At 43.2% G+C, this 20704-nt stretch overlaps 1 protein-coding gene across 1 annotated transcript; it reads right to left on the reverse strand.

Moving 5' to 3' along the window:
- Positions 1 to 7847: 7847 nt before the first annotated feature.
- Positions 7848 to 19502, reverse strand: LOC141082279 (uncharacterized). The gene is made up of 2 exons (XM_073566220.1): positions 19419 to 19502; positions 7848 to 9662 (listed from the first exon to the last, which is right to left on the reverse strand). The coding sequence occupies exon 2, from the start codon at positions 9511 to 9513 to the stop codon at positions 8137 to 8139; it is 1377 nt and encodes a 458-aa protein (XP_073422321.1). The 5' UTR covers positions 9514 to 9662; positions 19419 to 19502; the 3' UTR covers positions 7848 to 8136.
- Positions 19503 to 20704: the final 1202 nt, after the last annotated feature.

Below are 20704 nucleotides of genomic sequence, written 5' to 3' on the forward strand. Positions count from 1 at the left end.
GTCCCAGATCTGGTGCATTCTCTCCATCACAGTGTCAACACCTGGGCAGGCAGAAGACTCCACCTGCCCTGAAGAGAATCGAGGATGAAACCCAAAGTTACAAAAAAAAGGTGACATCAAAGTGGCAGAACTAGCTCTATTATTTAAAGCAAATTCGGCCAAGGGCAAAAATGAAACCCAATCATCCTGATCAGCAGAAATAAAACATCTCAAATACGACTCCAAAGTCTGGTTTGTTCTCTCCGTCTGCCCATTGGTCTGAGGGTGAAACGCAGAGGAGAAGGACAACTGAATTCCCAGCTTGGAACAGAAAGTCCTCCAAAATCTAGAAACAAACTGAACTCCTCTGTCAGATACAATATTCTCAGGAATCCCGTGCAAGCGAACCACCTGTTGCAAAAACAAGGGCACCAACTCTGAGGAAGATGGCAACTTAGGGAGTGGTACAAGATGGACCATCTTAGAGAATCTATCACAAATCACCCAAATAACAGTCATTCTCTGAGAGACAGGCATATCAGAGATAAAATCCATTGAAATATGGGTCCATGGCCTCCTGGGCACCGGCAAAGGCATCAACAACCCACTAGAGCGAGAACAAGGTTTAGAGCGGGAGCAAGACCCACAGGACTGCACAAAATTCCTGACATCACGAGACAAGGCGGGCCACCAAAAAGACCGACTCACCAAATCTCTAGTACCAAAAATACCTGGATGACCAGCCAATGCGGAGCAATGAACCTCAGACATCACTCTCTTCCTCCACTGGTCAGGAACATACAATTTTCCAATGGGACAACGCTCAGGTTTGTCCTCCTGAAACTCTTCCAGAATACGTCTCAAATCGGGCGAGATGGCAGAAAGAACTACCCCCTCACCTAAGATGGTAGCAGGCTTGGTCACAATAGGAGAATCAGCAAAGAAAATCCTAGAGAGGGCGTCTGCCTTGACATTCTTAGTGCCCAGAAGAAAAGAGACCACAAAATCAAAACGTGTGAAAAACAAGGCCCACCTAGCCTGTCTAGGATTCAAGCGTTTGGCCGACTCCAGGTAAATCAAATTCTTGTGGTCAGTAAGGACCACGTCTTGATGTTTAGCTCCCTCCAACCAATGTCTCCACTCCTCAAATGCCCATTTCATGGCTAACAGTTCCCGATTCCTCACATCATAGTTACGTTCGGATGTGGAGAACTTTCGGGAAAAGAAAGCACGGATTCAGTTTAGGTGTTACAGGATCTTTTTGGGACAAAACAGCTCCTGCACCAATTTCAGAAGCGTCCACCTCTACCTGAAACGGGAGTGAGACATCAGGTTGCCGCAAAACCGGAGCAGAAGTGAACCTTCGCTTCAGCTCCTGAATGGAAGAAACAGCCTCCGGAGACCAATTCAGCACATCAGCCCCCTTCTTAGTCAAATTAGTCAATGGCTTGGCAATACCAGGAAAGTTAGCTATAAATCTACGATAAAAATTAGCAAAACCCAAAAACTTCTGGAGGGTCTTCAAAGAAGTGGGCTGAACCCAATCATAAATGGCCTGTACCTTGGCCGGGTCCATTTCAATAGTTGACGGAGACAAAATAAATCCCAAAAATGAAATCCTCTGTACACCAAAAGGGCATTTCGATCCCTTGACATACAGGGAATTTTCACTCAAAATCCGGAACACAGTCCGAACATGTTCCACATGAGAGTCCCAATCCTTGGAAAAGATCAAAATATCATCCAGATAGATGATCAAAAATGTATCCACAAAGTCTCGGAAAATATCATTCATGAAGCACTGGAAGACAGAAGGGGCATTAGTGAGCCCAAAAGGCATCACCAGGTACTCAAAATGTCCCTCCGGAGTATTAAATGCCATCTTCCATTCATCCCCCTGCTTAATGCGAATAAGATTATACGCCCCCCTGAGGTCAAGCTTGGTAAACCAGCAAGCACCTTTAACTCTGGAGAATAGATCAGAAATCAGGGGTAACGGATACTGATATTTAACAGTAATTTTGTTGAGGGAACGATAGTCAATACAAGGCCTTAATGAACCATCTTTCTTGGCCACAAAAAAAACCCAGCACCTAAGGGTGAAGAGGATGGTCTAATACGACCCTTCTCCAACGACTCATTAATATAGGATCGCATAGCCTCGTGGTCAGGTACAGATAAATTGAAAAGTCGACCCTTGGGAAATTTACACCCAGGGCTCAGCTCAATTAAACAGTCATAACTCCTATGAGGAGGCAAAGACGCAGACTCATTCTCACTAAATACATCATAAAAATCATCCAAATAGTCAGGAACATCATGCGACTGGGGAGAGGTGGAGAAAATAGGAGCGTCACTAAGGGCACACTGACAACCCCAACTCACCACAGACACAGATTTCCAATCCAAAACTGGATTATGGATTTGCAACCAGGGAAACTCCAGAACGATGGTATCATGCAAATTATGCAACACCAAAAATCTGCAATTTTCTTGATGGTCTGGGGGCGACCCGCATTACCACCTGGGTCCAAAACTGAGGTTTATTCTTCGCCAAAGGAGTAGCATCAATACCCCTCAAAGGGATAGGCGTCCGCAGAGGTGTCATAGGAAACCCACAACGTTTAGCAAAATCCAAGTCCATCAGGTTCAGAGCTGCTCCCGAATCCACAAAAGCCTTAGCGGAAAATGTGGACAGGGAGCAGATCAGAGTAATTGCCAGAAGAAACTTAGGTTGAACACCACCCACAGCAAATGTGTGTGCAAAACGTTTCTCTCATTTAGGGCAGACAGAAATAATATGAGAGGCATCTCCACAGAAAAAACACAGCTTATTACGACTTCTGAACTCCTGACGTTGCGCCCTAGACGAAACTCTATCACATTGCATAGGTTCAGACATTTGTTCAACAGGTGGCATCACCTCTCATGCAGTTTTGCGTTCACGCAAACGCCGATCAATCTGAATGGCTAATGACATAGAATCGTCAAGACCAGAGGGAACAGGAAATCCCACCATAGTATCTTTTATGGTTTCTGACAAACCCTTCCGAAAGAGAGCTGCCAAGGCACCATCATTCCAGGTATTAAGGACCGCCCACTTTCGGAATTTTTGACAGTACAACTCTGCAGAATCCTGACTCTGGCTCAATGCCAACAGGGCCTTTTTAGCCTGATCAATAGCATTAGGTTCATCATACAACAACCCCAAGGCCTGAAAAAATGCGTTCACATCAGTCAGAGTAGGATCATCAGGTTTCAAAGAAAACGCCCAATCCTGGGGATCGCCGCGCAGCAAAGAGATAACAATTTTAACCTGCTGCGCGGAGCTCCCCGATGAGTTAGGCTTCAAGGCAAAAAATAATTTACAATTATTCTTAAAATTCAGAAATTTAGACCGATCCCCAAAAAACACATCAGGAGTAGGGATCTTTGGTTCAGCAGCATGTGAATGAGCAAGATAGGCGGAAATTCCCTGCACTTCAGCAGTAAGCTGCTCCACACGATCAGACAATTGCTTAATCTCCATTGAGAAAAAAATCCCCCTACGACCTCAGAGAAAGAGGAAAAATATACACAAAAAAAAATTCTGACACTTATTTTCTTTGTTTTTTTTTTACAATTTTATCCTGCCATTGAGTACCCTAGAACCAGCGGTATGGCTGGTGATTCTGTTATCAATGAGTCACCGGAGGAGGAGAAAACAAAAATACAAGCTAAGTCCAGAAAACCAGAGAGGTTGGTAGCTATCGGATTGCAGACCCCTGATCCTATACACCACAACTAACAGTAGCCGTGGGGGGTTCCTACGGTGCCCTAGACCCCTCATCACAGCCGGAGAACTACATAAGCCTAAAGAAGGAAAGGGGAAATCTAAACTGCCCCAGAGCAGACCCCAATGCAATAGACAGCCCCCAACATGTATTGTCTGTGAAAAACAGATGAAAACACAAACACAGACAGAAAGACAGGCTGAGCAAACGATGGGGCCCAACTAACTAGATAGGACAGGACAGAAAAGATGCTGGCTGCAATCCGCAAAAAACCCTACCAAAAATGTCCTATCCGTCTGATAGGGAAAAAGGCCCTGAAGTCGCTAGACTTCAAAATCACTATATCAGCACTCAGGTATAATCTGAAAACAGAACAAAGAGATCAACTGATCAGAGACAAAAATGGAATTCAGCCAGTCCCAACCAGGATTGGCTGAATACAAACACTAAGGGAACCAGACAAAATCTCATGGAATAATAGCAGGGCAAAAACTTAGCTTTTAGTAGACAGGAACTAAACTGGATGCAAGAGCTCAGAGCAGAAAGGATCACCAGCAGCCCTGCAGGGCGTCGGCTGCCTTATATCCACTCAGAAATTCCAGATGTCCAATCACACTCGCCTGTTCAGATGACAGGTTCTTCCAATCCCAATCAATTTCACTACCTCTCTTCACCAGCAGAGGGAGTTCATCAGACATCAAAGGTGAAGGGGAAAATGAACTCACAACAGAAAACTGTGTGAGTAACAAATCTACTCACCCAGGATCTGGTTTTCTGTTCAGGGTAGAGGCGGTCAATTGTTCAGCCTGAGATGGAAGTCTAAGTGGTATATTATAACCCGCTGAAGGCCTCCAAGTTGTCGGAGAAGGGATTTCTATGTCTCCTCAGGTATTTTCTATATTATGGGTACCCATGCAATCAAGCATAATCAGAGAGACAGACTGCTCGTTGTATTTCCAAATACCGAATATACTCGTGTATAAGCCGACCCCCCCTAATTTTGCCACAAAAAACTGGGAAAACTTATTGACTCATGTATAAGCCGAGGGTGATGCTGCACAAGGGTTAATGGTGGTCCAAAAAGATGCTCCATAGATAAATACCCCCCATAAAATGCTGCACAAGGGTTAATGGTGGTCCAAGAAGATGCTCCATAGATAAAAAAAACATATATTGCTGCACAAGGGTTAATGGTGGCCCAAGAAGATGCTCCATAGAATAAAAAAAAAACATATATTGGTGCACAAGGGTGGCCCAACAAGATGCTCCATAGATAAAAAAAAACATGCTACTACACAAGGGTTAATGCTGGCCCAAGAAGATGCTCCATAAATACCCCCATATGCTGCTGCACAAGGATTAATGTTGGCTCAAGAAGATGCTCCATAAATACTCCCCATATGCTGCTGCACAAGGGTTGATGCTGGCCCAAGAAGATGCTCTTTAAATACCCCCATATGCTGCTGCACAAGGGTTAATGCTGGCCCAAGAAGATGCTCCATAAATACCCCCATATGCTGCTGTACAAGGGTTAATGCTGGCCCAAGAAGATGCTCCATAAATACCCCCATATGCTGCTGTACAAGGGTTAATGCTGGCCCAAGAAGATGCTCCATAAATACCCCCCCATATGCTGCTGCTGCCGCTGTTGCAATTAAAAAAAATGATAATGACATACTCACCTCTCGTTGCTGGGGGCCAGGTGCCAGTGTCGCCGCTGGCTTAGGCCCCCAGCACTGGCGATACTTACCAGTCCCCGTTCCGTCGCTGAGCTTGGCTGTCTCCCGGGTCTCTGCAGTGACGTTCAGCAGAGGGTGTGCAATGACGTCACAGCCAGAGAACCCGGAGACAGGTGAATATTGCTCTGCCCCCTGTCATACTCACCCCCTCCTGGCGCACGGTCTTCTCTGCAGCCCCTGCTTCTCCCTCGATCGTCTTCTTTCTGCGTTCACTTCTGTCTCTGTAAAAACAATCCCCTTTAACCCCTTTCCGACATCAGGTGTAAATGTATGCTGATGTCGGACTCTCTCCCCTTTGATTTGGGCTCCGGTGCTGAGACATCTTTTCAGGCACGTCAGCTGTTTTGAACAGCTGACATGTGCCCCTAACAGCCTCTGACAGCGGCATTTATCTCACACTTCTGGACAGCACCAGAAATCCCACCCATCAGTGACCCTGTCACATGATCGCGGGTCATCGATGGGTAGGTATGACAACTAAAGGTCTCTAGCAGACCTCTATGGATGTCATTGCCAGCTTGCTATCAGCGCTGCGCGCTAGCTGAAACCTTGTGACCCAAGGATCATCCTGCCGAACTCCCACTCGCCTTTTAACATGGGCAAAACACTACTCGGACAACACAGGGTGAGGGTAAAACAGTGGGGAAATGCTTTATTGAACCACAAAACAGGCAGGTAGCACATAAAACAGTCCCAGCAAAATACCCAAGATGGTGCACATTACAGTCTCACCCTTCCGCTGGCTCGCCGGGCTAATAGCAGCTGTGACTTCAGATCTTCCAGGGTCACTACCCCACCTGTGGCACACAGAGAGGAGGTAACGACAAGCATAGGAAGATGACAATCCATTGAGTCCATACATGGTACAAGGCCAGTTGATCCAAGGATCACAACCTGGCTTCATCTTCCAGGGTTGACTACATCACCTGTGACACGCACAGAGAGGAGGTGATAGCAAATGTAGGAAGACTACAGTTCATTGAGCCCATATAAGGTACAAGGCCAGTTGATCTGAGGATTACAACCTGGCATCTCCAAATGTATCCATGGTTCAGCAATAGTCAATGGAACAGATCTGTATTTTTCCAACTGAGGCTGAAAACCTCAAGGTTGTTTGCTGTAGAATGATAGATCCGTGTCCCTCGTGATGGAGCCATGATGTAAAATGTCTGCTGTCCTGTCTCTGGTCCTTTTGGGACGTATGGATGAATCTCTCTGGCTGTTTCTCCCTCAGTCTCATTATAGAGGCAGTATTTCAGCTGATGTTATTTGTGGATTTTTCTTGGCATCCCAATTTTCCTGGCATTTGTTAAAAATCACAGGTGAGGATCCTACCTTTAGTAGCCATTCAAACCCAATTGTGTCAACTTCTGTGCATGTTATCAGGCCAAAATCACTAGGGTATGTAAACTTTTGCTCAGGGTCATTTGAAAGTTTTTGGTTGTCTTTATGATTTAAAAAGAGAAAACACAGTAGTTTGACAATAAATGGTGTCATCCAACCACTAAACATGAGTGGAGAAAAAGTTTTGGTGTTATCATTCATATTCTCTGAAAAAAAATAAGAAAGCAAAAATTCTGCCAGGGTATGTAAACTTTTGAGCTTAACTGTTTATTCAAGCGAGACTAGACAAAGAAAACCCTAAAATCATGTATCATGTTATCCGAAACAGTCAGAAAACTAGCCCCATATTGGCAGACCCCAGACCTCAGACTATATACTGTGTAAGTTTATAAGCCCCTCCAGTGTCAGGAATAGATAGTATGTGACAATCCCGTATATACCGCTCAGGGAACACTTACCTTTCAGAGATAATTTCCATATTCATACTAAATAATGGCACAGATCTCCCAGACATTATGACTGCACATATCCCTAGTCTTTATAACGATATTGCACTCATTCCCTGACAGACCGCAGCATGGCCATTAGTTAGAAGCTGCTAATGATCTTTGGAGCAGGTAAGATTTCCCTGAGTGGTACATATTGGGCCGTCTGAAGACTGAGTTTAGTCTAGGACAATTTGTCTGCACTACTAATTATCAGCAGCTACATTACCAAACTAGGGCAGTCCCTATAGGAGAAAACCCAAGAATTATAATGTATTGTCACATACTATCTATTCCTGACACTGGAGGGGCTTATAAACTTACACAGTATATAGTCTGAGGTCTGGGATCTGCCAATATGTGGCTAGTTTTCTGACTGTTTCGGATAACATGAAACAGGATTTTAGTTTTTTTGTCTAGTCTCACTTGAATATAGGTCAATATTAAATAAAGTCTCCTTATGAGTCGTCTTTGGAGAGGACGATGAAACGCATAGAAATGAGAGGCTTGGAGAGTGAGTGTGTATACGTCACCTCACCCTATATACTGAGATGTGGGATATATGTTTTTTCTATTAGTCACCTATTGACTAACCTTCAGGGGGTGAATTATTGGTATAGTTTTACATTTGGAAGTAATAAAGTTTAATTTTATCTTTTTGTCAGCAAACAAGAGGAATGACAAGAGAAAACCCCTTTAAGATGATGTAATTTTGGTTAAAATGATTCCAACATTCTGAACAAAAAAAGGCTTCTCCCCTATGTGACATCTCTGATGTTTATTAACAGTTGATTTCCGAGTAAAATATTTCCCACATTAAGAAAATGTAAAAGGTTTCTCCTCTGTGTGACTGCTCTGATGTCTTACAAAATGCTCTTTCCAGTTAAAATATTTCCCACATTCTGAACAGGAAAAAGGCTTCTCCCCTGTGTTTGCTCTCTGGTGACCATCAATATGCGTTTTCCAGATAAAACATTTCCCACATTCTAAACATGAAAAAGGCTTCTCCCCTGTGTGGGTTCTCTGGTGCTTAACTAAATCTGATTTCTGGATAAAACATTTCAAACATTCTGAACAGGAAAAAGGCTTCTCCCCTGTGTGAGTCCTCTGGTGCCTAACCAATTTTGAGTTATGATTAAAACATTTCTCACATTCTGAACATGAAAAAGGCTTCTCTCCTGTGTGAGTTCTCTGGTGAACAACAAGGTCTGATTTCTGATTAAAACATTTCTCACATTCTGAACAGAAAAAAGGCTTCTCCCCTGTGTGAATTCTCTGGTGAGTAACAAGTTCTGATTTCTGTTTAAAACATTTCCTACATTCTGAACATGAAAAAGGCTTCTCTCCTGTGTGAATTCTCTGGTGAACAACAAGGTCTGATTTCTGATTAAAACATTTCTCACATTCTGAACATGAAAAAGGCTTCTCTCCTGTGTGAGTTCTCTGGTGAACAACAAGGTCTGATTTCTGAATAAAATATTTCTCACATTCTGAACAGGAAAAAGGCTTCTCCCCTGTGTGAGTCCTCTGGTGCCTAACCAATTTTGAGTTAAGATTAAAACATTTCCCACATTCTGAACATGAAAAAGGCTTCTCTCCTGTGTGAGTTCTCTGGTGAACAACAAGGTCTGATTTCTGATTAAAACATTTCTCACATTCTGAACAGAAAAAAGGCTTCTCCCCTGTGTGAATTCTCTGGTGAGTAACAAGTTCTGATTTCTGTTTAAAACATTTCCTACATTCTGAACATGAAAAAGGCTTCTCTCCTGTGTGAATTCTCTGGTGAACAACAAGGTCTGATTTCTGATTAAAACATTTCTCACATTCTGAACAAGAAAAAGGCTTCTCCCCTGTGTGAGCTCTCTGGTGCCTAACCAATTTTGAGTTAAGATTAAAACATTTCCCACATTCTGAACATGAAAAAGGCTTCTCCCCTGTGTGAGTTATTTGGTGTCTAACAAGATTCCATTTCTGGTTAAAACATTTTCCACATTCTGAACAGGAAAAGGGCTTCTCCCCTGTGTGAGTTCTCTGGTGAGTAACAAAACATGATTTCCGTGTAAAATATTTCCCACATTCTGAACATGAAAATGACTTCTTTACTTTAGAAGCAGTTTGTTTTTTAATGCCTCTTTTGTGACTTTGATTTTCCTTTATAATCGGTAATGAGTCAGAAGATGGCACCTGTTTCATAGAATCAAATGACAGATCTTTGCTGTGAATAGATGATGGTATATCTGGAGTAATAGCAATTACTTCAGTTGTATCTTGTAGGATCTCAAGATCATCTGATTTAAAAGTTGAAGATGTCAGCTGTCCCTCTGATCTCCTGGTACACTCATCTGCTAAGATAACAAAAATATTACTTTTTAATAAAATATCCTTGAGTTTTATATTTTTGAACATTTCTGCTTAGCTTGCCATTTTTGTGGACAGTTTATGTAAAAAAACTTTAATTATTTACCAAGACAATGACAGTTCACAGTCTAATAGAAAACCTTGTTGGATGAACCAGTAGTGTGTGGTGTTCAACTGTTTGTTCATTCTGCCTCCCAAATATCAAATATAAAGAAACCAATCAATGTTATGTAGGTGAAAATAATACCAATTCTCATCTCACAAAAAACAAGTCCCCACTCAGGTCCATCATCTGTCAATGGAAAAACAGAGGTTCCCACACTATTAGTGGCTCAAAGGCTGTTGAAAAGCAACAAGGTTTCTATAAACCAATCCAGCAAAATCCGCTCTCACTTCGGAGTCTTGCAGTGTGCGCAAACAACATTTAGGATCCCTGTATTTAGCAATATTATAGTGAGAAGAATCCACTTAATTTGTGGTGTCTCCTGGAGAACAATCTGGGCACTATGTGCTGGGTAAGAAAATGGCAAATGTGTAATTTTCACTCTCCAACATCCACTGTGTGTTAATTTCCAGAAAGTGGCTGTGGCGTCAAAATATTCACTCCTCCTAAGGATTATAACCCTCAGTGAATTAATTTATAAAATGGAATCACTTTATGGGGATTTCTACTATTCTGGTTTTCTGTCATTTAGTTATATTAGGGCTTCTGCATATGGTGTGTCCAATCTCATCTGGGATCTGTTCCTGCTGTCCAGCTGGAGTAATCTGCTCCCTACTTCAGCCAATTGGAAAGTACCACACCCTACTAAAGCTCAAAGCACATGGCCGGAATCTGCCAGATACAGCGCTGTTCTCCTCTGGTTCAGTCCTCTGTGCTCAGCTTGCGGCTTGTGCATTTGTTTCCTGCTGTGACCGTGGCGCGTTTACTGACTACTCTTGTGTCTTCTGATTCTGTATTCTGTCCTTCTGGTTCTGACCCAGCTACCTGACTATTCTTCTTGCCATCTAACACCACAGAATAGCAGGTAACACCATGGTCCAAGTCAAGGGGTCCCTGTGTAAGTCCAGATTCCATGTGAGGATGTTAAAGGGCGTTAAGCAAGGCAATCCTTGGGATATGGAAAGCAGAGAAGATAGAATCATAGAATCATAGAGTTGGAAGGGACCTCCTGGGCCATCTGGTCCAACCCCCTGCTCAAAGCAGGATTCGCTAAATCATCCCAGTCAGATGTCTGTCCAGCCTCTGTTTGAAGACTTCCATTGAAGGAGAACTCACCACTTCTCGTGGCAGCCTGTTCCACTCATTGATCACTCTAACTATCAAAAAGTTTTTTCTAATATCTAATCTGTGTCTCCTCCCATTCAGTTTCATCCCATTGCTTCTAGTCTTTCCTTGTGCAAATGAGAATAAAGTTGATCCTTCTACAATGTGACAGCCCTTTAGATATTTGTAGACAGCTATTAGAGCCAAGAATGTTCATGGTGGACATCTTTTGAGCTGCCAGGTGACCACGAACAGTGCTCCGAATACATTGTGTCTGCAAACTATTCCAGCTCGATCTGCATTCAAATAGCTAAATGGCGCTCCTTCCCTTCTGAACACGGCCATGTGCCCAGACAGTAGTGTACAAACGTATGTAGGGTATAGTGCGAAGCTGGAAAATAATTTGTAAGATCCATTTGTTTCCTATTTGGCTACCAGCCTCGCTAAAGCTGAAAACTGGGGGCTGGTATTCTCAGACTTGTAAGGGGCCATGGATATTGACCCCCCAGGCTAAAAATAGCAGCCTGCAGCTGCCCAGAAAAGACGCATCTATTAGATGCGCCAATTCTGGTGCTTTGCCCGGGTCTTCCCACTTGCCTTATAGTGATGGCAAGTGGGGTTCATATTTGTGGGGTTGATATCACCCTTGTATTGACAGGTGACATCAAGCCCACAGCTTAGTAATGAAGAGGTGTCTAGAAGACACCTCTCCATTACTAATCCTATAGTTATATGGTAAATAAAGACACAGAATAAAGTCTTTTATTAGAAATAAAACAAAACGCAGTTTTTGTTTTTTACTAAAAAATAACAAACAGAATTCTCACGGTGATCTGCTGTGAAGTGACTTAGCTTGAACAGTGGTGACCTCATCACTAACTTTTTCCCTGAGGTCACTGCAGTTCAGCCTGGCTGGAAACCTCGACGATGTCACTGCTGGTCAATGATGTTGCGCTTGCAGCAGCTCATTCACCAGTGGTTCTCTGCCTGCATGGTTGCATCTTGGCACCGTCCAGGTTGAAAACTAATTATCCCCCAGACATGGATTACGGCGTGGGACAGAGCGACAGACAGATATGGTATAGTGTTGTATTTTATTTTTATTGCAGAACGAGATCTCCGGTGGAAATAGGCGTTAGGTGAGTATAACGGTGTTTGATATTTTTAAATAAAAAAGGAAAACTGTGTTTAGTTTTATTGCTAATAAAAGGCTTTATTCTGGCTGTGTCTTTATTTTCCGTGTAACCAGGGCCGGACTGGGAGTGAAATCCAGCCCTGGCATTTGTAAGACCACAGGCCCACGTCTTGTACCCTCTGTAATCTTGCTCTCTAGATAGTCTAATACAGGTCCGCGGCCTACAATCACAACGTTTAGTGTTGTGACCTGCAGAGCTGACAGCCACTGAATTATGGCCACTTTAGATGAGCCAATAATCATGAAATGTGGGATTGTAAGAGCGCGGCTTCCTGATTATCGGCTCATTTCAATAGGTCAGTAATCACCTGATGGAAGGAAAAATGATTATTAGTCACGGCTTAAAAATCCAGGTTCTTGGTGGCACATTGCTCGGGGTAAACAGGACATGCGCTCCTGAGAACAGGACAGTCTACGTGCACAGAACATATTACCAGTCGCTGTGTGCACAGAGAAGTGCGTCCTCCTGTGTGAACAGGCCGTAGAGGACACTGACTGACGTGTATATGGCTGGTCGGTGGTCGTGGACATGCTGGAGCACAGTAATGACAGGAAAGTCTCAGTCAGACGGCCGTTTCTCACGTCCATGTTCTCTCTGTGGTTTTCATTAGTTCTCTTCCATTATAGTCTATGGTGCTGCTCACAGGCTCATGTTCTTTGAGACTGTGTCTCCCCAAATAAAAATCAGAGACATTTTCATTTTTTATCGTTGTCACAGACACATTCCCTTCCACAAGTCTCTGAACCTGCGCCGATCACAGGCCCCACATAGATCGCCCCAGTGCACACTCTGCGCGGATTAACACTGTGATGTACAGGAGAAGATTTTCATTCATTTAGTTTTTTCAAACGTGAAAATCACTAAAGTTCCCGTCTGGGGGCAGCACCCATCACCGGCCCATGTGTAGTGACTCATTAACCAGGTTATCGCTGCCTTGCCTTCCTTATAGAAGCAGCAGAGATTGGACAGATGGCTTTCATGCTGGGATGCCTGTATTTTGTGGCTGCAGAACCAAGGTAAGGGGATGTGCACACATCTTTGTCAGGCGGATTGAAGAAGCGCCACAAACCTGCCGCTAAACATGAACTTAGTGCACGGCAATGGAAAACCACATTGCTGTACCCGCTCCGTCTCTCACGTCTTTTATCTGCTTCAGTGCTTGGAAACTGAGGCCATTAATACAAGTAGCACATTCTGTCACCTGCAACTATAATAGAAACTATCGAGAAAAGACGCCGGTGGCACAAAAGACATGGCGCCTTCAGGTAAAAGACTGGAGACACTTTCCTGAAGCAGCTCTGCCCCCTGAAATAAAACTGTGTGCACATACCCTAGATACAAACACTAGGCTACAGCACCCTGCAAACGCTGAGTACAAGAATCATTCTAAGGCCGGGGTCACACTAGGGTGTGTGATGCGAGAAACAACACCCGGCACTGCAACCGGCACTTGGACCGGAGTGTGCGGCTACATGGATTTCTAAGGATTTATGAAAAATGTTGTCCCAAGCTTGCGACCTTTTATTTAATTCCAAAGGTGCATAAGGACCCCCTTAATCCACCTGGGAGGCCGATTATTGCAGCTAATGATGGCCTTTGTGAAATAGAGTGTGATATTGTGGATCACTTTTTGAAACCTCTTGTGACACAACTGCCCTCTTTTATTAAAGACACTAACGCAGCTTAGGGTCATTTGGAGAGCATTCAACTTACTGAGGAAACGGTACTTGTCACCGCAGATATGGAGGCATTATATTCTTCTATCGGTCATTCAGACGGATTGAAGGCAGTAGAGAAATATTTGAGTCATAGTAACTTGAATGGAGATATGTCCTCCTTTATCTTGAAACTGTTGAGGTTTATCCTTACTCATAATGCCTTCACTTTCGATGGGAAGATATTTTTGCAGCAAAGAGGAACAGCAATGGGGGCCTCGTGCGCCCCCTCTTATGCAAATTTGTTTATGGGGGCCTGGGAATGGTCCATCTTCCAAGGTGAGGAGATCCCTAATGTTGATCGGGTCCACAACTGGATTCGTTATATCAATGATATTTTGTTCATCTGGGAGGGTCCAGTTGTGGACCTTGAGACATTTATGAATGCACTTAATGATAACGATCAAAATATCAGACTCTCTTATAAATTTGGACGAAAGATCGATTTCTTGGATTTATCCATTTCAGTGCTCCCTGATGGAAGTTTGTCTACCACGGTTTTTCGTAAACCAACATCAACTAATTCCTTACTGCATGCGTCCTCCGCTCATCCTAAATCAACAATTCAAGGCATACCAATTGGCTAGTTTCTGTGTATCAGGAGGATTTGTTCGGAAGATCCTCAGTTTGAGGAACAATCCAGTATTCTTAAAAAACGGTTCCAAGATCGAAGATACGGCCACCGGGCCATTCAAAGGGGATATAATAGAGCCAAAAATACGCCAAGAGAATCACTTCTTCACAAAAATCAGCCCCTGGTGTCGTGTGATGAGGGGGGCAAGCAGGTAAGGTTTATTACCAATTATAACAATTATAACCAATTATAAGGTGGCCGGAATTGAGAGGGATTATTGACAAACACTGGAAAATCCTTCTCACTGATCCCATTCTTAAACAATGCTTGCCAGATGCACCATCTTTTGTGGCAAGAAGGGCCCCCAACCTGCGGGATATATTGGTCCACAGTGCATATGACCCCAAAAGAAAAGAAAAAAATAAGAAAAACTCAGAACGTAAGGTGTTTTTCCCTTGCGGGTTTTGCAAGGGTTGTGCTAATATGAAAAAGGGCTTTAGTTTCTCTAACTTTGACCAGTCTAGAAAATTTGACATTATGGTCAATATCACCTGTTCATATAAGGGGGTTGTGTATTATGCAGAGTGTCCCTGTGGAAAAATTTGCATAGGTATGCAGTCATGAGCTCAAAGTTCGTGACCGTGAGCACTGTTTAGACATTCAGAAAGCTAAAACAGCCACTGTCATCAGCTCTCTAAAGACCCTTCCTAGGCATTTCAGGAAGTACCATCAATGTAATTCTAGACTGTTTAAGGTGAAGGGGATTGATATGGTGTTATGTGTTATGATGAGTCACCAAAGGAGGAAAAAACAAAATACTAGCTAAGTCCAGAAAAACCAGAGAGGTTGGCAGCTATCGGATTGCAGACCCCTGAACCTATCCACAACAACTAGCAGTAGCCGTGGGGGGTTCCTACGGTGCCCTAGACCCCTCGATCACAGCCGGAGAACTACATAGCCTAAAGACAGAAAGGGAAATCTAAACTGCCCCAGAGCAGACCCCAAAGCAATAGGCAGCCCCCAACATATAATGACGGTGAAGCAAGATGAAAACACTAACACAGATAGAAAGATAGGTTGAGCAAATGATGGGGCCCAAGCTAACTAAATAGGACAGGATAGGAAAGCCGCTGTCTGCCATCCGCAAAAACCCTATCCAAAATGTGCCAACCGACTGATAGGAAAACAGGCCCTGAAGTCGCTAGGCTTCAAAAGACTATATCAGCACTCAGGTATATTCTGAAGACAGAGCAAAAGATCAACAGATCAGAGACAAAAATGGAATTCAGCTCACCCCCGGCCGGGGATGGCAGAACTCCCAAAAAACAAGGCAAAACAAAAACAAAACTGAAGTGTACAAAGCAGAGCAGAAAAACTTAGCTTTGAGACGCAGGAATCAGACTGGTCTCCAAGAATCCAGCAGGATCACCAGCAAGGCAGAAGGGCGTCGGCTGCCTTATATCCAGTTGTCAATTCCAGCCATCCAGTCATCATCTAGCTGCCCAGGTGTTTGGTAATCAGTCTCACTACCTTCCTTCACCAGAGGAGGGAGTTCATCAGACCTCACCAGTGAAGGGAAAAATGAACTCACAACAGGTGACCCTTGGCCCTAGAGGGGGGGATGTGTCTAAAATACTGGCCAAAAAAGAATGTCAATGGATTTATAGGCTGGGGACCCTCACACCCCAGGGTCTAGATGAAAGCTCTGGCTTTAGCGCTTATCTCTGATAACTTTAGGGGTGGTTACTTTGAGGGTAGGGGGTTTTAATGTGTCAATTAGTTTGTGTGTCTCTCTTTAATTTTATTTATTTTTATGTTTAGTACTCCTGCCTCCACTCCTGTTCATATCGCAGAATGATGTACATCTTTCCTCAGATGGGATCATGAAGAGGATTTTTTACGATGGGGTTTCGTTGTCCTGCACTAATAGATGGATGGATGCCATTATGGATACGAGATGACCATGAGATCTTGTGTTTGCTGTTTTTGGTTGACACCGCAGCAGTGACGCCTTGTGTGACATTATCATCTCTTGTGCTTTGCACTTGAGTGGTGATGTTGCTGAGTGATACCGCTATGCGATATTAATAATACCATTCTAGTACGGCATTCAAATATTATGTATAGTTTTTGATATTGTCAGGTCAGTTAAATACTATAATCAAAAGTCTGATATTGCTGAGGAATATTATCATGTGATATTAATAACAAATGTATTGGTTAATCCTAGTACAGCGTATAAACGTTATATATACTTTTTTGATATTGACAGGGCATTGGAATGTCATAATCGAGTTCATGTTTGCACTAGATATGAATATTTAGACATAGCTCTTTTATCGATTTACTGATTGATACTTTAATTGCACCGTCACTTTATTATAGCTATGTATTCACTAATATGATATGATGGAATTGTGGTCGTGTTATTTCATGCCCACCCATTTGTGGTAGCACGCGTGCGTGGTATACGGGGACGGTGGAAAATGCAAAGCGGTCTGTTCATGAATTAGGTGCGCACATCTCCACATAGGACCTGGCGATGCCTTATCATGTGACCGCAAAGTATTATTCCCATTGGACTCTATGTCCCACGTGATGCAGAGCATGCGTCATAAACACCTCAGTATTGGGATTTGAGCAGGACCTTTGGTGTTCATCGCACGCAGGTGCAGCTGATCATTTGGTATAGTGACTATAGACCTATGCTGCGCAGGCGCCACCACTGATCCCCCACAACGGTACAATTGTTTTCTGCACAGGCGCCAGTAGAGATCTATTATGGTGGACATAGTGAACGCAGGTTTGCGCAACTTTTAATGATTATGCACACGTGGTACTGGTATATAAATCGGATCTCCCCCTGCCCTGACACGCCTCCCGAAGAAGCAGTGCGAAACGCGCGTTGGGGTCGAGGGACGTCCAGGCATCTCCACCCGCATTTACAGGTATAGAATTGTCTAGCCTTTATTATATTCACCGGCATTAATTTTACCTCAATTGAGGTTCATTTTTGGGATAATTGGATATAGCTGCTTTTATGCAGCAATGAAATGTCATAATACAAATGATGTGGCCAGCAAATGTTTTACCATTGCAAGGTGATGATCTGTAGGATATCAGGTGCATTGTTCTTTTACCCCCTTACTTTTTCTTTGGTGAATTTTGGTGTTTGGTGTTATGTTCCATCACTTTTCCTGTGTATATATTTTTGTGTCTTTTTGTGCAATAAAATATAAATTTTTAACAAGTATACACTATTGTGTGGGGTCAACATTTGTTGTTACCACAAAAGTAATAATATGATTCTGTGGTGTATTATTTATGCATGGATTCATGCTTTTTGCGCCAATTTTGTGATTGTATGGACTTCTAAGGGCCAATGCAGACGGCCATATATATTCCCTGATCTGAGAGAATCGGCCAATTCTACTGTACAGCTGACACTTGGATCAGGATCTGACCCGAGTGTCAGCACAGTGTGGTCCGATTGTCTAGGATGAGAAAATCAGAGAACACTGAGGAAAAGATGGAGAACAAACGCTTCTCCATTATGTCATCGGAGTGCAGTCCGGTGTTTTCCACGCACTCATTGTATTGCATTACTGAGCGTGATCGGAATATCATACGTTAACAATATATAACATATAACGTATGTTCCAACCCCATGGATAGAGACAAACACCTTGGTCGCCTCAGAAAGACCTTTTTGAGTCAGGGCTACCATCCAAGAACAATTGAAAACCAAATTACAAGAGCCACCAGAATATCAAGGAATCACCTGCCACATTACAAAGCTAAAGAAGAGAATAACCGGGAGCCTCTAGTGGTCACCTACAACCCAAATCTGGAGGTGCTAAGGGGAGCGGCACGGAAATTACAACCTTTACTACAAAAAGATGCCCGATTACAATCCATGTTTCCAGACCCCCCACTACTGTGTTTTAGGCAGCCCCCTAATCTAAGAAGCGTCATTGTCAGAAGCTCCCTGTCCTCAACAGCTGCAGGAACCTTTCCTTGCAACCAGAAAAAATGTAAAGCCTGTCCATTTATAATAACCACGGGCAAGATAAAGATCCCCACCTCACATCAGGACTACAAGATCCCAGGTACTTTCACCTGCATCACATCTAATGGGGTGTACTTAATTATTTGTACTAAATGTCCAACTGGGGGTCTGTATGTGGGGGAGACCGGGCAAAAACTGAGAATAAGGATGAATTCTCATCGCCACACAATAAGAGAAAAAAGAAGGGATCTACCTGTGGCAAACATTTTTGTATCCCCGGTCATAGCATGATGGACATTAAATTACTTGTATTAAATGGTAACTTCAACTCTCAGAGAGACAGGAGGGTCTGGGAGTATAAATTTGTGACATCTTTTGACACACTCAGTGCAGGAATGAATGTGTCACATGGATTTATGTCTTTTTACATCAATTAAGGAATTTGCTCTTCAGACCTTCTGGGGTCATCACACAACACAGAACTAGACCCCAATCAGAGGGCAATAAAACTTTCACACTCCTTATCTATGAACTCTTCCAATATTTATGTTTATACCTCTCCCATAATGACAATTCTGCTAAATGTCACTTGTCTTATCTATTGCATTATTTCTGTTTTGTTTTGTGTATAAATATGTGATTTTTCAGATGTTGTATTAGTATATCCTGATGAGGAGACCTGAGGAGTCTCAAAAGCTTGCAATGTGTTTCCATCTTTTCAGTTAGCCATTAAAAGGTATCAACCACTGAGGACTCTCAATTCTAAATATTCTTCTATCTACTGGCTAACACGGTACAAAGATATATATCTTTCCTGTATCAAAGTCATTTGAACAGTTTTGGGTGGAGGAGAATGTTGTGGTCTAGAGGCAAAATGGTGATCATGGTAATACGGCCGGACTACACCACCGATAAAGCAGCCACAGCCGGTGACTGAGAGGAATCTGTGACTTCTCTGCATTCAGTGGTTACTACTCACCTGGGTAGTCATATGTGGGAATCTCCTCTTTACACCACTCATCACCCCTCACATATGTCTCTGTAGTATTAATATGGGTCAGATCTTCACCCTGAAACAAATATTGTAAAAGTCACCGACAGATGGAGAAGTCCCATCTATGATCAGCTCTAATCCTGCCATCTCCACCGTTCTCATTACACAAGTATAAAACATATAATACTGGTGGATAAAACAAGACTGAGCACAAGACCTTCACAGCCGTCTACACATCATAGGGGAGATCTCCTGACACCTTCTCTCCATCTACCTGATGATCCTGAGGAGCACTGGTATCTTCTTGTTTCCAGTCCTGTGGAAGAAGAGGACGGGGCCATCTCTCTGGTGTTGTCCTCTTACTGGATAGATCTGGAGGAAACACATACAGGGACTGAATTCATTCTCTACATACAGATAATTATAGGCCGTGTGTATTTAGTCCTATCTATTACCTGGTGATGTGAGGGGCTGGGGAACCTCCATGACATCCTTGTACAGATCTCTGTGTCCTTCTAAATACTCCCACTCCTCCATGGAGAAATAGACAGCGACATCCTGACACCTTATAGGAACCTGACACATACAATGATACCGTCATCCCCGATCCCTTCATAGTGTTACTGTATAATGTCCCAGCATTCCCAGCAGTGTCACCTCTCCAGTCAGCAGCTCAATCATCTTGTAGATGAGTTCTAGGATCTTCTGGTCATTGATGTCCTCATGGATCAGGGGGTGAGGTGGAGGCCCCGTGATTGGGCTCAGGGGTCTTCCCCATCCCTCAGACACAGGGTCCTGACAGCGATCACTAGAGGTCTTCTTCACCACTGTGTAATCCTGGTTATGGAGAGACACATTAATAAATTTCACTACAGACATTCCCAGAGTCCTCACCTCTCCAGTTCTGTCCATCTGTTATTCCCGTAGATAAGAATGATGTAATGTGACGTCATCAGAATCTCTCACCTCTCCAGTGAGACGGAAGAGGATCTCTAGGGTGAGATGTAACATCCTCTCCGCCATCTTGTCTCTGTCCATATCCATCCTTGATGGGTAAATCAGGAAAATTCTCTTCTGTAGAAGATCTTCACTGAGAGGATCCGATATTGTAGAGACCTGAATGAGAAGAAGATGATCCGATGTAACATCATAAGAATCCTGTGTAATAATACAATTACTGGAGATAATAAGGGAAACATATGAGGAGATTTATTATCTTACAGGGTTTAGTTTTCTTCCCTGACATCTACTAATAAAACCTATATATTTAG

Source organism: Dendrobates tinctorius, unplaced genomic scaffold (assembly GCF_039654945.1).
Source record: "Dendrobates tinctorius isolate UK_male_01 unplaced genomic scaffold, ASM3965494v1 ptg000017l, whole genome shotgun sequence".
In the NCBI taxonomy this organism is placed as follows: Eukaryota; Metazoa; Chordata; class Amphibia; order Anura; family Dendrobatidae; genus Dendrobates; species Dendrobates tinctorius.

What these genes read in the sequence shown, in the direction of transcription:
- LOC141082279 (XM_073566220.1), bottom strand. Translation starts at nt 9,513, where the DNA reads ATGAAACAGGTGCCATCTTCTGACTCATTACCGATTATAAAGGAAAAT.